The sequence below is a fragment of the Fistularia commersonii genome, chromosome 6 (genome assembly GCF_037954325.1).
Source record: "Fistularia commersonii isolate RoL2024-O1a breed Wild chromosome 6, RoL_Fcom_v1.0, whole genome shotgun sequence".
Lineage (NCBI taxonomy): Eukaryota > Metazoa > Chordata > Actinopteri > Syngnathiformes > Fistulariidae > Fistularia > Fistularia commersonii.
This window is the reverse complement of record NC_141289.1, coordinates 6,368,588-6,385,294: the sequence shown is the minus strand read 5'-3', so window position 1 is coordinate 6,385,294 and position 16,707 is coordinate 6,368,588. Positions and strand designations below refer to the sequence as shown.

At 47.3% G+C, this 16,707-nt stretch overlaps 1 protein-coding gene across 2 annotated transcripts in view; it reads right to left on the bottom strand.

Annotated features, from left to right (window-relative positions):
• Positions 1–1,896: 1,896 nt before the first annotated feature.
• prkx (protein kinase X-linked) overlaps positions 1,897–16,707 on the bottom strand; it is a 33,772-nt gene continuing 18,961 nt past the window's right edge. For both annotated transcript variants that reach the window (XM_086147838.1, XM_086147839.1), the window contains exons 6-9: positions 8,611–8,706; positions 5,899–5,956; positions 5,030–5,107; positions 1,897–4,860 (exon numbers count right to left, since the gene is read on the bottom strand). In XM_086147838.1, coding sequence (XP_086003964.1) covers positions 4,735–4,860; positions 5,030–5,107; positions 5,899–5,956; positions 8,611–8,706 — 358 coding nt within the window. In that variant the 3' untranslated portion in view covers positions 1,897–4,734. The remainder of the gene's footprint in view (positions 4,861–5,029; positions 5,108–5,898; positions 5,957–8,610; positions 8,707–16,707) is intronic.

Sequence of the window (16,707 nt, the reverse complement as noted above, 5' to 3'; positions counted from 1 at the left end):
GCTGCCATCTGAGCTTGGAGCTGGTGAGGAGCAGCGGCGCGACTCTCTGGCAGCCCCTGACAGCGAGGAGGTGAACTCCTAAGTGAAAAGGGAAGGCAATGCGGGATCAGTGGAACAAACCAGCGAGATGGATGGACTAATATGTGGGAAGATACAACTAAGTGATTTAAAGAGGAGGCAACATCATCATCACACACACCAACACACGCACACACAATCTCAGAGTCATACTTTGTGTGCAAATGTTTTTCGCAGCTGCTCACAAACTGCTGGATAGAAGCTGGACTCTGAATTGAAAATCAATCACTTCACCTCCAACCCCCCAGAGTCAGGCCCCCTTTCCTCAACAACATTACATTTCGCTTTTGGTTGCCGTTTGCTAAAGTTTGCACATCCAAACGGCTTTGAGTATGATCTTTGTGCACAGCAGACCACAAGAAACAGCAGATGTACTGTAGTATATCTTTCAGGCCAGTAGTTGGCACTGTGTTTTGTGATGGTAGAAAACAACACGTGTAGGGACTCTTCCTGTCTGGCCGCCATGAAAACCGTGGGAACTACTGCGAGTGTAAACAAGAATAATGGAGCGTTTGTATGGACTGAAGAGGAGGAGGATTTACTGCTGACTCTGGACAGGGAGGAGACCGGATGGACTCATGAGGGTCCAAGTGCTCAAGAGTACTCAGAGGTCTACCATTGTTGTTATGATCAACCCTCCAGTGCATGGCAACTACCACTTCAGTGAGTCTGTCTGTTTCCAAAGTGCTGCGTGTTCTGGCACCACCAACGCCATTCTGGGGAAGATGGACGATGATGGATCACCTGGTGAATACAAGTATTCATCTGGTAATATTGCCATGGAAACCAGGCCTCTGTCCCAGTCTTACCTGTCCTCCCTACTGTGTTATTACCTGTAGTGGACAGGGTTCGGTTTTCTCTCCTAGTTGGGCCAAAAAGAGGGTAAACCTTCGCGAAGAAGAGGAGGGGAGAGCGAATTTAGAAAACAGACATCTACCAAATGACGCAATGATGTCGTTCTGGCACACATACACGCACAAACCCACGCACGCACCCACACATACACCAAAACCAGGGGGAATTGCTGCACTTTAAAACAAAAAAAAACAGCAAAACAGAAACTCTAGATTTCCCCTTCCCTCCAAAATGATGTCCGCCTGGAGGTGTCGGCAGCTGAGTGACAGGAAAGGACATGAGAAGAAAGAGAGACGGAAAGAAAGAAAGGATAGTGTTTTGTTTTTTCAGTTGTTTAAACATCTAAAAAGCTGCCTGTGTCTCCATGCAATGTGACATTGCTTAAAAGTTGCGTATGCAAGGAAACAAAGGGAGTGCAGTGTTTGTGTGTGAAGGCCTTTTGGAGCTGCGGGTGGAAAACTGCTCATGATGGCAACAGCTCGTGGCCCAGGGGTACAGAACGGGTTCGGATCGCAGGACAGACGTTTGTCAGCTGCAGAAACACATGGAACAGCAGAGGTGGAAGGAGGAATCACATTCACCCATTCATTTCTTCACTCACTCATTCACTCACTGATGTCTGCAGAGCTGCTGTGAAAGGTGCTAACCAGACCATCTGGAACTACTGGGGGTTTCAGTGCTTTTGCTCAAAATTACTTGAGACACGCAGGCAGGAACACCAGGAATTGAACCTCCACCCTGCAGGTGACGGTGTCTGGAATGGAAGGTCCACCTCACACAGGTTTGACAGCTGAGATCTCAAGCTCTGAGTACCTCCCTCGCAACTCATCTGGGTCCCGTTTGCAGTTGTGGGTATTGGAACCCAGATGAGTTTGGCTGATGGACTGATGAACACAACGTGAACAGAAAACACAACCTTCTGGTAAGGTGTTTGAATGCAAACAGAAAAATAACAACAAGAAGTGGATCGGTGAGGAACTTTACTGAGATGCTTTGACCAGAAGACAGGAATCAGAAGGTTCACCTTGTAACAGTCGATAAATGGACCTACAGGAGATACAACAGGACACATATATATTTAAGGATGTCCAGGTGTTTCACACTTGATCTTGCCAAGAGTATAGTGTCATAAAGTATCGGACCAGGACAGGGATCGCAGCATTAAGGCCTCCTGGAGCCCCTCGGAGCCCTCTGCAATCGCCAGGAGGCCTTTGGAGCTAACTGGAGTCTCTGAGCCTCAACAGGCCCTGGGCCTGTTTGAAGAGTCCAACCTGGCAGAGGTCATTGGTGAGAAACACCTGATTGGCTGGTGAGATTCAGCCAATGGGAGCACCACAGAAGTTCAAGTCAGCTGAGCATGATGGTTTGTCAGGAAGTCACATGTTGCTTTGTTGGGGAATGTTTGAGAACCGCTGTGCCCTTCCTATTATTCCCAATACCTCTTCAACCGGAGGGGCACCTCCTGCAGGTTTAGAGCCCTTCAAACACAACATGGACGTGTCCAAACACAGCTACTAACAAGTTGGCAAACTCTTTGAAGCAGGCTGGTCTTCCCCCTGAATGCTCATCAGTTCCTCTGTGTGAGTGTTGGATATCCAAATGCTTTATCACAAAATGGACTCCAGGTGCAGACGGATGTGGCGGTGAAGGTGGTTGGTTGGGACATTTCCTGGCCGGTGGGTTGACACTTACTCCGTACAACTGCAGGTTCTAAGGATGAACATACATGGGTTCGACCAAAAGAGGCTAAGGTTCTCACATCATGAAGGATAAAGGGACTTGTGAAAATAGCCACTGGTGGTTAGAACATAAATATTATCAAAGGAAAAGAAGGTAAATGCATCACTTCTCTGGCCGTAACTGGATCTGTCCCATGACAGAGTCCACTGTTTGTTTTTGGAATGGAGCATGTAGGCGTCAAAAACGATGCAACAGTGATGCTCGGGCCATTATGACACTTGCACTTATCAAAGTGATTTAAGGCAACAGAGATGTCAATGATCAAAAGGGAGAAGAACGCTGGACTGTCGTCTGTCGTCTATCAAGGCCCCCTGTCCTGTTATGCAGGTGTTGCTGGACATTTGAGCATCATGCCGACTTCTGACAAACGTCACAGGTCAGAGACACACATGTACAGTATGTACCAGGCAGGCCGTAAAACACTAGAATTCCTTTAACCACGACTTGCCTGGTTATCTCAGGAAGCTAGTTTGTGTAAAAAAACAACGTAGAAATGTCCTGTTGGCCTCGACCAATCAGCTGGAGGTCTAACCCAACCAGGAAGTGCACGAAAATCAATAAAAATGGCTAAGAATTAGAAAACAATTGAAGCAAACAACAGAACTGTCCAGAACTCCCTTCAGAAGTTCATGTGATCACTCAGCTCTGCACTGATATGTTGTACTGACAGGGAAAAGGCGGTTTTTGAACATTGTGATATTATTTCAACTATTAGTTTACGGATATATGCAGTATCCCTCAGTGCTGGCATTTCAGAAATGGGTGGTGAGCGCCCACACATACCCACCGGGCGAATAGTGTGTACGACATTGGTCTTGAATCGATAACCCTGTAAAACGGCGCTCTGCCTGCAGAAAAGTGTTTTCTTCCACACTACTTCTTCTCGCCAAGGCAGAAATAGCCACCCAAACCTCCAGCTTCACCCTCCATCTCTCTGCCTCTCCTGGAGAAGCTGGATGTATTTATAACTTTAAGGTGCGAGTCTAGGTCAGAGTGGTCACCTGCTTGCAGAGAAGTGGTGTCTTTGCCCAATTTCTGTTGAGGCATGGTGTCAGCTCTGGCTTACATGGTCCGGATGGGTGAGAGTGCCATGGAGCTGCTGAGGAGAAATATTTGTCTACCTCTAGACATAGATATGGAAACGCATTTGTTGCAGGGGATAGCAGAATGAGGGTCTTGGAAAGGAGCTTCACGGGGGCCCCGTGAACGTGGGGCGAGTTGAGGTTTTGGACCATCAGGAGGTAGAAGAACTGGGTCCCTCATCATCCTGCACATCTTTTAGCCCCGACTGCACACGTGTTTGTGTGTGTGTGTGTGTGTGTGTGCGTGGGGGGGGGGCTGTAAGGTGCTTGTCAAATTCCCCCGATCTAACGTGGCCCCGCTTCAAAGGGTAGAGCGGATGGCACCACAGCAACACAGGTCACCTGTTTGCAGAACAGATGTGGCTGTTTACTAATAACAACGTAAGCAGACGCCGGGGTAAACATTGCGGCCGCAGGGAGACTGACGCCTCACCTTCAACCAATCTTGCCATTCCAGGAGCAGTGCCGGAAAAAGCATGAGTGGATAGTTTTTTTTGCAGTTTTTCTGAGACACCGGATGTAAAGTAAGGCACCTCCAACAAGTGCTAGCAGTCTGGAGTTCTCAGGTGAGGTGGCGGCCATGACAGACAAGGTGGACATGACGTCTATGACGCCGAATTGTGAGACAACTGGCCGATGTTTGGACGCGACAAGTGTTTTTAAAAAAAAAAAACATTGAATATAAAATATGAGGATTATAAAAAAAAAAATGACCCGGTTGTATTTTCAACCTGGAACATAACAGTCCTTTGGTTGCCAAGGAACCCTGTTTTTTTTGTCTTGTTTTTTGTTTGCATATAAAGCAGGCTCAGAAAAAGCAGTGATAAAAAAATCGCAAAACTGATAAACTTTAGATAAATAAACGTATAAAAAGCAAAAATTATCTGTGCGGTGCAATGCACAGGGACAGAAGTGTGACACCCCCTCCTGGGACAGTGAAGACTTAAACAATAGGTTCTGGGAGCTCCAGGGTGGTGCTTCAGAAGTTCTTGAAGATCTCCAAGTCCTTCTGGGGCACAGGGGGGTCTTTCTTCCAGTCGTCCTCGGGGTACACCTCGAAGTTTGATGTGTCACCCTCATGGGAAACCTTAGGAATTATGGGTGGCTGTGTATATGAGGGAAGACAGGGTGCAGGTCAGGGCCTGTCTGTGGCAACAGCAGATTAAGCTAATGCTAGTGATTCCTGGCTAGTGACAAAGGAAAACAAAACTAGCCAGTAGTACTACTACAAAGATACCACAAGCCAGAGCTCTGAGTGGCGGCATCAGTCTCACCTTCAGTTTCCTCAGTGGAACTGCATCCCAGTCCACCGTCTTGAACCAGCGGTGCTTTTTCACGTCCTCTGCTCCATTCTGGAACACAAAGTCGAGTTTGAGAATAAACTCCTCAAGGACAGAGCCCAGAGGAACCGGTAGTCTGGACTCAGACACAACGGCTGGGTGAATGTAGCCTTCACCATGTCAGCCAACTGTTTTTCAAGTCCGTCATATGCTGGGACTTCAGTAGGTGTAGGTCAGTGTAGGTCATGACCTGAGGAGCTTTGGTGTCAAAGGACTGAACTGACCAATCATAGCCCAGTCAGCCCCCCCCGGTGGGGATCCATCCGGGGACCTTCTTACTGTGGGGCAGAAGTGCTAACCACTGCACCCCCTTGCAGTCAACAATAAGAATCAGTTGATAGGAATTTAACCAGCAATCATTTGTGAAAACAAAGCCATGGATTGTTTAAACTTCACCAACTTGAAGAGTTAATAGTCGTCTTCGTTGGACGCAAAAATGACGGGACACCCGGGGAGGTTATTTCCTGTTTCTGACGTTTCACGGGCAGCAAAGCGAGGAGTCGGACGCTTGTGTTTATTCGTCCAGTAAAAACACAGGGATCCGGAGTCGTTGGTTTTAGAAACAGGAGTGCCAACAGACGGGTACCACTTCTTCTGAAAGTGGAAGACCTTGGAAGGGCTAATTAAGCCCTTCTGTAAATCCTCATTTGTTGCTAAGTGGAAACATGTTGAGCTGCAGCCCTCCTCCCTCCCTCCCCTTCCTGTCTTGGTTTTCAGACTGCTGACACTGAAACTTTGAAAGTATGAAATACGGTGAGTTGCTGCACGGTTTCAGGGGGTGGCAGGAAGTCAGAGCAGCTCACCTTCATGTTACCCAGCCGTCTGGCTCGATCAATGACCAGGAACTTCTTGATGAGGTCTCTGGGGGACACAGGGAGAAGGTGGTGAGGACCAGTGTGTCTCTGAAAGGCGCTCTCTCTTACCCAAAAGCGAAAATGTGTCAGAATGACGGATGTGTTGGCCTGATGGGGCGTTGGGAGCGGCTAACTGAGCAAGGTCCTTCTGACAACCCTCTAACTGAACAAGATCTTTTTTTTGTTCAGACCGAAACCTTCTCAAGCTACGAACTTGTGACGTCTACCTACAGGAGATGAAAGTGTGTGTGTGTGTGTGTGTGTGGGCCCAGATGAAGCTACCGCGCTTTCAGCTTTGAGACTCCATCTGTTTTGGAAACATTGAGGACAAGACAGGAGGCAGAGACGAAGATCTGGAGGTTCCTCTTTGGGATTGAGGAGGATGAAGAAGATCAGGAGTGAGTCCATCAGAGGGCCAGCACATGTAAGATGTTCTGGAGCTAAAGTCAGACCAAAATGTTTTGAACATGGGAAGAGGAGGGATGGTGAATATCTGGGTAGAAGGCTTCTGAGGATGGAGCTTTCAGACAGGAGGTCTAGAGGAAGATCAGAGGCTTATGGATAGAGGGGAAGAGGACAGAAGAGAGATGTTGTGAGAGGAGAGGGTTGGATGGAGGCAGGTGATGAGCAGTGGAGACCACTGCAAGGTTGCAGCACAAGGAAATAGTAGTAGTAGTAGTAGTAGAAGAAGAAGAAAATAAGGCACTTTCATGTTTATTCTTATTAAAAATAAAAGGAGCACAGAGGTATTAGTCCACCAATCCATCAGTATCTGATCGTATTGGCCTTTTAACTGTTTTGGAGACGCCTCATAGAACAAGTTGATAGCTCAGAAAATAAACAAATAAATAAATAAAAAATCCAAATCCAGTGGACTACTAAACACATGCCTACAGAGAAGAAACCTGGACCAGAACATAAAGACATGCATGAGGAGGTGTTGTTGAGCATGTCAGCGTATCGATCCGCAGAGGGAAACATCTGCCAGAACACATATTTGCAAGCTTAAACAACGGTGGAATTTTAGAAGGTGAAGGGGGAAAAAAAGGGCGGTTTGAGCAACAAAGTAGTAAATAATCCTGATTTTCAACTGAATGAGTAAGGAAATAAAACAATGTGTCTGGCTCTGCAGCAGCACACATGCACGCAACACTGGTTCCATGGACCTTCTCATTTTTCACATAGCAACTGCGGGAGAAGTTCCCAATTTCTGCTGAATTTTTTTTTTTCCTTTTGAAAAAAAAAGCTTTTATTTTCAATTTCCTACAAAGCAACCCGAGGAATGGTTCTGTGCTCTTGTTTACTGGGATGTTTGTGAAAAGTGCTTCCAGTTGTTGCCGAGGGACTGTCATCGCTGGAGTCCACTGGACCTCAGGACTGAAGGGAAGTCAAGGAGGGAGGGAGCAGGGAGAAGATAAACCAAAACATACGATGATGCTGAACGTCCGTTCACCTTTCTGATGCTGACACCAGTGAGGGTGTGTGATGGGAGAAGAATGGACTCAACTCCATTTCCATCTTCTGGGAGCCAGACAGAGCTCCTCCATTGTTATTTCTATTATGATTGCTGCAGCAACTGTTGTAGCATTTCAGCAGTTAGCCCCGCTGGTACCAACAGTATGAACTTTCTATCTCTCTGCGCTCTTCACACCCATGGTCAAGCCTGTCGACCTGTCCAGACTTTGATGGGTGGGGTAAGGCTAGGGTGGCCTTTCCCCTGTGGGTAGACGGGGGAGTGTGACGTGGAACCCGCTAAGACCGATAAGAGATGTGGAAATGTGAGAATTCCCCTGTTTTCTGCCTGCGAGATGAAGGGCTTTGTGCGTGTGTGGGATTGGTGTGTTCTCTGAATCATCAGGGGAAACTGTGTGTGTGTGTGTGTGTGTGTGTGTGAGTGTGTGTGTCAGGTCTCCCCAGGGCGACTAGGCCGGCGCTGACGGCTGTGCTCTCGCACTTAGACAATAAACATCACTGAGTCTGTAATCTAGAAGATTCCTGCTGCGGCCAGCTGGTCTACGGCGTGTGTGCGTGGGTGCATGTATGTGTGTGTGTGCACGTGTGTTGGGGGAGGTGGAGGGTCATTCGTGATTGCAAGTCCACCTGAAGCTGCTGTTTGACTCCAGGCAACACTTAAAGAGTTCATGTGCAACAATCTCTGTAAATGGTCTCCACGATGGTTGGGTGGTGTGGTGTGTTTGCTTGATATCACCAAGCAGCAGAATTCATTGCATATATACATCACAGGATAAATTGTATATATATATATTTTTTTTTTAACAACAACTGCAAGATGACTTTCCATTTGCCTTGGGAACCGAATGGAAAATAATCTACACAGCTGATTCACCTGACTGCTTTTTTTAACTAATCTCATGTTGGTGAAAAAAAAAAGAGAGCAGGAGAGGGGAATAACTTTCCTGAGAAGTCCGAGTGAAATGGGTTCACATGGGCGAATTATTTGGGGAAACCCTACAGACTTAAATGGTGACCAATGGGGCGGCTGCCTGGGCTACCCTCAAATCAGAAGCTGGGCGGTTCGATCCCTCAAATGTAAGTGGGCAAGGCACTGAACATCACAATAGCTCCCGGTGGTCTAGTTAGCATTGGCATTGCATGGCAGCTCTGCGGCCATCGGTGTGTGTCTGATCCAGTGGAGCTTACTTGACGTAGAAATCCAGATGGCGTGGGAACTCCAGTTTTCCTGCAAGAATCTTCTGGTAGATTCCGAATGGATTGTCATCAAAGAAGGGTGGGTGCCTGGGGAGAGAGAGAGAGGGATCGTCAGTGGTGCATAGAGGCTGGGGGGCCGTCATTGCCACCACCACCACCACCACTACAGCAGCACATGGTGGAAATAGCGGGGCACGATCAAAATAACTTTGGATACTATCTCATGTTTACTATAGGCGAGTGCAGTTGTATCCTTATGCAACGCTTCCAGACACCCACAATTTAACCCCTATTTAAACCAATAACAGCAAGATACTGACGATCTGAGCTGTCTGTTGCATGACACTTGAACACTGAGAGGGAAAAGCTGCAGAATGGTCCGTCACATGGCTCTGTGGGTTCAGTGTGATTACATCTCAGTGCTTATCCACTGAGGGACCCACAGGGATCGTCAACAACGGTCGAGGGAAAGCCCCAGGTGACAGGCATGGCAGGATTCCAGAGGGGACCCTCTGAGGACTCTGAGTTTGCCATGAACAAACTGGAGTGAAGGCCCAAAGAGCGGGAGGTGGTTTCCCTGGGGTGCCTGCCACCGGCTGGCCTCCTGGGTGCCATCACTCCTGTCCCCTGCTGTCCGTCTTCCTGATCCTGGACCAGGACCAGTCACCACCAGCCTGTTGCGTAAGGGGCCCGGCCCCTGGAGGCCTAAGCAGCGAGCAGGCAGGCATGTAATCGCACCCGTTTGTCACACGCTGCTCGGCTTCTTCTGTGAAAAAGCTGCTCGGTCGGGAGTGAGGAGGTCGGGGTGTCTGGGGGCTGGCTGTGCACCACACTTTTTATTTTTTTCTTTCAAATCTGATGCTGTCATAGCCGGAGAATCTGGGTCATTGCAGCAAAAAAAAGTGGGTGGAGGAGCATTTGATACGACTGTTTTGGGTTGAGCTCCAGACAAAACAAGGTGTGACAAATAGGTGAGAATCAACCGAGCGACAAGGACGGGATAAAAGGAGAGAAAGGAACAAAAAAAAAAAAAAAAAAAAAAAATCACTGCGAATGAGCCGTGCAAAGATTCGGTGACGAGACATAAAAAGGAGCTGATTGATCTGAAGAACACAAACAACCCGACTCTGATCAGACCTGCATATCGGAGCTGATCTGCCACTGGATTCAAAGGTGAGTCAAGGTTAACCCCAATTTTCAGGTGTGGGTAGAAAGGCTGAGCGTATATTAACACCCAAACTCGATGCATGAAGCACCTGGACATCAGAGAAGGAGTCCACGGGTCCTCCAAGTCCAAATTCAGAGCGCACTGAAGGTACATCTGGTCTAAATGGAGGAACACACCTATGATAGGCAATTCAGCCTCAAGGGGATCCATCGCGCCTTCTCTTACACAGTCTGACCTAACACGGCTGTTTGGGACAACAGAGCATCTTCACCATTTAATTTTTTCATGAGCTCTCCTGCTGCTTGTTTGTTTTGGACGTAAATTCATTTCATTTGATGTCAACGCCCTTGTGAATTCATCTCTGTCATGTTTTTAACATCAGAGGGCCGCATCATATCGCCCTCGTCTTCAGCTACTTCTGGGATTGGTGAGATACAAGTACTTCTCACAAAAGTTGAGTCCGAAGGGTTCCAGGGCCTGATGAGGGCCCTGGCATGTGCCCTGATGAAGAGCTTCACTCTCACACTGCTTTGTTGTGTTGAAGGACCTTGTTGGCCTTTAGCTAATGCCACACCCCTTCGTCGTCTTCTCCTTTTGACTTTTCCCTTCAGGGGTGACCATAGCGAATCAACCTTCTCCAACTTACCACACCTATTCTGGCCAAAATGTAGATGTTCCTATGCACGCCTGGAAAACAACTCTGAGAAGTAGCAGGTCAGAAGAGCTCGGACCTCTTTGTAGCTCCCTTTCCCTTTGCTTCTGTCCAGGAAACATCTAACCAGTGACCACCATAGATTTTAAAGATGGCACTCTGCAGGAACTATCTGGCAATGGATGTGGCTTATAACCTCAACCAATCACAAAGTGTCTGTAAGTTCCTTTGGAACCATGATAATTTACTGCCTCGGAGAAGAAGCTGAGAGGATTCTAGGAACTGAGGTCCATGGTCCCTGGTTTAATATGTTCTTCTGTAGGATGTTCCTGACATGATCTTCTACTCATAATTCATAACTTCTCTCTCTCTCCCTCCCTCTCCCTCCCTCTTCTCCCTCTCTCTCCCCCTCTCTCCCCCTCTCCCCGTTGCCGCCGATGCAATAAAAGCCATTAAATCATCATCATGGGCTAATATATAAGAGCGGAGGATAAATTTAATATTCAAACCTCGGCTGCCGCTCCATTGTTGACCACAGCGGTCATTTCATTCTCCGCAGCCTTTCATCCCCCCCCTTTGGAGCGGTAGAATAAAAGTAATTGGTTTTGTGATGTCAGCGTTTATTCTCGCTGCTCCAGATTCTCTCCATTTAATGTCATTTTCATTTTAATCATATTTAGACTTTATACTCTTTTCTTACTGCACGGTCTACCATTTAATTTTTTCATGAGCTCTCCTGCCGCTTGTTTGTTTTGGACGTAAATTCATTTCATTTGATGTCGACCCCCTTGTGAATTCATCTCTGTCATGTTTTAAACATCAGAGGGCTGCATCATAGCGCCCTCGTCTTCAGCTGCTTCTGGGATTGGTGAGATACAAGTACTTCTCACAAAAGTTGAGTCCGAACAGTTCCAGGGCCTGATGCCGGCCGAGGGATGACGGCCCCGGCATGTGCCCCGATGAAGAGCTTCACTGTCTGTGAATGTAGGCCAGGATTGATGAAGATACCTTTGTGGCTCTGAGACAGTGGATTGAAAATTGGTGGGGAGCTTGCTTCCTGATGTTGCTGGGGACACACAGGAGTGGCAAAGCCAGACAAGACAACAATGCTAATATAAGAGCTGCTGCACATGTAGAACCACATGAGCCGCTGGTGTGTTCTAAAAGGTGTTCAACTAAAGTTTCATTCCACGACTTGGCCTCTGCCGAGGGAACCTTTTAGCTTTGCATTCCCACAGGCAGAGAAGAACCACAGCAGGGATTGGTGTGACGCGAACCTTAAGGTCCACGCTCCTATATAAACCTGCGAAGAAGAAGATGAAGACAACGTGGAAATCATGGAGATGGAAGCAGCCACAGCATTCATGGAATAACCATGGACTATCAGATGGTTGAAATGTTTTTTTCTTCTCCCTGAACTGCGGTGTTGTGTGAAGGACCTTGTTAGCCTTTAGCTAAAGCCAGATCCCTTCTTCTCCTTTTGACTTTCCCTTTCAGGGGTCATGATAGCAAATCAACCTTCTCTATCGAACCACACCTATTCTGGCCAAAATGTTGATGTTCCTATGCACGCCTGGAAAACAACTCTGAGACATAGCAGGTCAGAAGAGCTCGGACCTCTTTGTTTCCCACTGCTTCTGTCCAGAAAACATCCAACTAGGGACCACCATAGATTTTAAAGATGGTACTCTGCAAGAACTATCTGGTAATGGGCGTGGCTTATGACCTCAACCAATCACCTGTAAGTTCCTTTGGAACCATGAAAATTCCCTGCCTCAAAGAAGGAGCGGAGAGGATTCTAGGAACTGAGGTCCATGGTCCCTGGTTCCTTTGCTGTATGAATGCACCAAAATATGTCCACGTTCCTGAAAAGGCTCTTGGAGCTGCAAGAAGTTCCTACGGTGACAAGAAGACTGATACGAACCTCACCTGAGAAGCCATTTGAGTTCCTTTATGGGAATGATCCCGACATGGATGTCCCAAGCACTTTAGCAAATACAGCCTCAGGGTTGCAGAACCTGCTTAGCAGCAGGTTCAAGCGATGGACAGGGACTTGCGGTGGAACCAGAAGGTGAGGATATGGGTATTTGGGGAAGGGGATAGTCGGTCCACAAAGCCGTGTCCAGGATTATAACTGAAATATGGCTGTAGAAGTGGGCTTCCTTTTCATTACGACACTCTTTGATGTAAACTGGGCTGTACAGCAGGCTTAGCTGCTAGGCGTGTCAGCTGGGTTATATAAGAAGCTAGGTGGGGGGAAGGGGGAATGAATCACTGTTTCATTTTCAACTTTTTTCTCACATTAAAGCGTTTCTCGTTAATTTTCCGAGCACATATGAAGGTGACCTTGGCAGTATTTGTGGTTTTAATGTCTATTAACCATGGATGGTGTTGGGGCCGGCGGTACTAGAAGATTACTGGAGCTGACGGGACTCAGCAAAGGTCTGTGCTCCCCGTGAACCCTCCGGTTTAAACAATTAACACCAGAGCTGGGCCTCTGAGATGCCGAGGCGTAGATGTGCAGTAGCATCCATCTGTCCTCCGGGTTTTCAAAGGAGAGGAGTAGGCGTGACAACAGCAGCATCAGCACACCGAGTGATTGGTTTCCATCAGGAGCGAAACTCCCCCGAGGAATGGATTAGAGACCTATTCTTTATCTGACGCCTGCTCCAGACTCCCCCCTCCTGGGGGGCCGCAACCCCTCAATGGCTGTTTTTGAAAATGTCTGCTTCACCAGCTCTTCACTTTCTAGAGGATGCTTTCTGGAGATCCGAACATCCCCGATACCACAGCTGAACTCACAAACTACTTTTAGGGGTCACAGTGGAAACTGGTTTTCATGTTTACGCCTTTACAACCTGGGAAGAACTCTCTCTTGATTTCCTGCTACTGCTTTGTCCTTAAAGAAATGCCTTGGCTTATGAGTTGAATTGGTTCTGTGATCGAGCTCATAAATCAATGTGCTTGTATATCAAATTAAAATTCACCACTGAAATGAACTGAAATGCTATTAACCTGTTCCACCCCCTGGTTTTGTTACATGCGATTGCAACATGAGATTAGTTAAAAAAAGCATTCAGGTGAATGATTTTTGTTTTAATTAAGAAAAATGTATTTTACAAACAAATACTGTATAAAAAATCATAATCCATACTAAAATAGAATAAAAGGAAAAAAGTTGTTTTTTTTTCTTAAGTGCAAATTCCTTGAAGATGGGATGGCGGAGGAGGCTGGGGAAGTTTTTCATTATTACTTCCTTTATTGGCTGCACACTTAATGCTACAATGTGTTGCTAAATGTAGCTTGCACACTACAAGACTTTATGGCCAAAACATTCTTTAGCAAAAGAGTGAATGCTGCTTATCAAAGGGTCCTCAAATGGCTTAGAATGATTCTTCCGATGCCTCGTCCATTGACGTTTCCGCCGTCTGCTGCACCAAATCCGGCTAAATGTCTCCCACCTTCTCACAGATGATGCTCTTGCTCACAGTATCTCACTGACAACAATTTTTGTCCGGGCTACCTAGTGGTAGGTGCTGTGCCCCACAAAGTCTTTAAACGCCACTTCAGACAGCGGCGACCATGCTAGCAAACGCTAGTGCTGCTCACTCCAAAGTCAGACTGGGGTTCGAATCACAAAGAAAGAAATCCACTGAGCGAGGACTTATATCTCAGAAAACTCCTAAGTTGATGCACTCAGAAGTCAAGGCTCCTCTGAGTTTGTAAACGTCATCATGGATATGGAAGCAAAGTGCAACCTGGGCATCAATACAATGATTAAAAGATAATAACCATACATGAGCATTTGTGACCTCCTCAGAAACAAAACACAGGTCCCGTTGTTGGATTCCTGACTTTTTACAGTGAAGCCTCAGAGGTGCAGCAACTCCGGCCCAGGCTCAAGTGAGTCTCACTGACCTTTAAGACAGTTGCCACAGTTAGAAAGCTATCACAGCTACCGAGGTGCTGAGGCAGCGCCAAGGCCCTGCCAGGGCTGCAGAGATTGAAATCCCACTCGGCAGAATGCTTTGGAAAAGGTCACATTCCTTCCACAAATCTAAAGCCGGGGAGCCTTCCCGCCAGGGCTTAAAGAAGACGGATGGCAGGGGCGGAGGGCAGGATGGTCACAAAAAGGTTACCTTCCAGCAGGAGCGGGGCATGGTTCTTCATATTCATGAAAGAAGGCAAGAAGGTCGGACTCGCTGATGAAATCGTAAATCCTCTAAATTGGTCAAAATTATTAAGACCGCCATTATAAAGAATATTTATGGGCTGATGATTGTTGGTGTTCAGTTACTCAGCCAAGGGGCTCTGTCCTCGTCCTGGAGATAAGATTTCTCCAGGAGGTTCCTGATGTAATGGAAACAAATACCGGTTCACCCTCGAAGCAGCATGAATCACGCGTTCATAGTGGAACACATGATAGCATGAGATGTGTCACTTCTCCATCCAGAGCTCGCACCACCAGGTTACTTCAGCCACTCTCAGCTGGGTTTATTGCCTTGTTAAAAAAAAAAAAAAGTAAACCATTAAGCCCATTTTCCACAGCCGCAAGCAATTTCAGTAAAAAGGAAGCACTTGGAACTCATACAGAGATGGGTGGACCTGGACAACCGGGTCCACAGAGCTCGGGCCTCCCCTGCAAGGACAGCGGCAAGCAGCGCTCATTAGTCTGGAGTTTGCGTCCGCCTGGTCCAATGTTACCTCCGAGTACAATTAAACCAAATAGTAACAACGCTGTTTTGGGGGGAAGCTGATAATATGGAGTAATGATCTGTTCATGGCTTCTTCTTCCAGCCCAAAGTAAGCAGAAAAAGGAGCTGATGCAGGTTCTTAGCAACAATTAGAGCTGCTGAGTCCACAGCAGCAAAGACACCTCAAAATATTGTTACTTTAAGACAGAGGGTGTTTTAATTACAGCCATATTTCGTGTGCCGCATCAATATATGACAGTGGGGTATAGTGTAAACTATTCCACTTTGTGTGTGTGTGTGTGTGTGTGTGTGGTCTGAACCCCCTGCCCCCCCAATTTCATGACAGCAAAGGGGAAGGGGGGGGTTGTGAAGTGCTCTCACCTTCCTGCTGCTCATCACCCCCCAATGCTCAAAGTGGAATGAAAAAAGAAAAGACAATCAAAAGCAATAATGATATTTCTAGGATGTCCTGCAGCAGAAATTTTACCCCCATACCGCCCCCACACACACCAACTAGGCTTCTGCTTTGGCCTTCCTGCATGAAGTTTGCCTGTCTGCCCTGTTGCGGTGCATGTTTTGGAGGTTTCTCCGGTTCCCTCCCACATTCACCCATTGGGCTGGCAGACTGCTATCTTATCCAAAGGTATGGATGTGTGGGGGAATTTCCCTACAAAGGGACTAATAGAGGACCCTGATCTGGGTTTGCGTGTATGTGCACAGCGAGCGTCCTCGGCATACAAGCAGCACAAAGTATGATCACTGACATCTAATTTGCATGGAGACATCTTTCTGATCCATGTGCAGCTCTGCGTGCAGGCTTGTGGGGATCTTGCAGATGGAAGTGGACTCAGACCGGGCCATACGGGGCAGCCATAGGGAAGGGAAGGATCAGGGTTTCAGGGGCCGGTGAGGACCAGTCCGTCCAGGCTCGAGTTACCGGTGGCTTCATGTGATCGGAATGAGTGTCCACGCTGTGAGAGACCAGTGGCCAAGGGAGACTAGTGTACTGCATGCTCATTTCAGACGCTCACTGCCAGGATTTACTCTCTCTGGTGCTTTCTGAGTTCTTCCATCATGCTAAGGAGGTAAGCATTGCCAAGCTTCAGAGAGAGAGACTTCAGAATTTGGAATGTGAAAAGCTACTTCCTCCATACTACCAGAAATGTTCTTCCTCTTTGGTTTAACTCATCTTTGGAATAGATCTTAAATGGATCACTGGGTCTGAGACTGACATGCACGCACACTCACACACCTGCAGCTCCATCTGCACCCTACAACTCACCTGGAGAGCTCAAGAACCCAAACCAGGTCCAGGTGTCTCTGGGTGAACTAATAGGCGTCTTCTATTCTGTAGAACAGAAGACGCCTCACAGTTACCTGTCCCACCCCAGCAGGTATACACCAGATACTCCCCACCATCTGCTAGACCTAAAGAACCTCTGGAATAAGAAGGAACATCTAGAAGGAGAGAAACGAAGTTCCCCTACCAGCAACAGATCTGACAAGGACTGACCAGGAGCTGGAGAACTGGAAACGTCAGGACACCTGCTAAGAATGTCACTAAGATATGATGA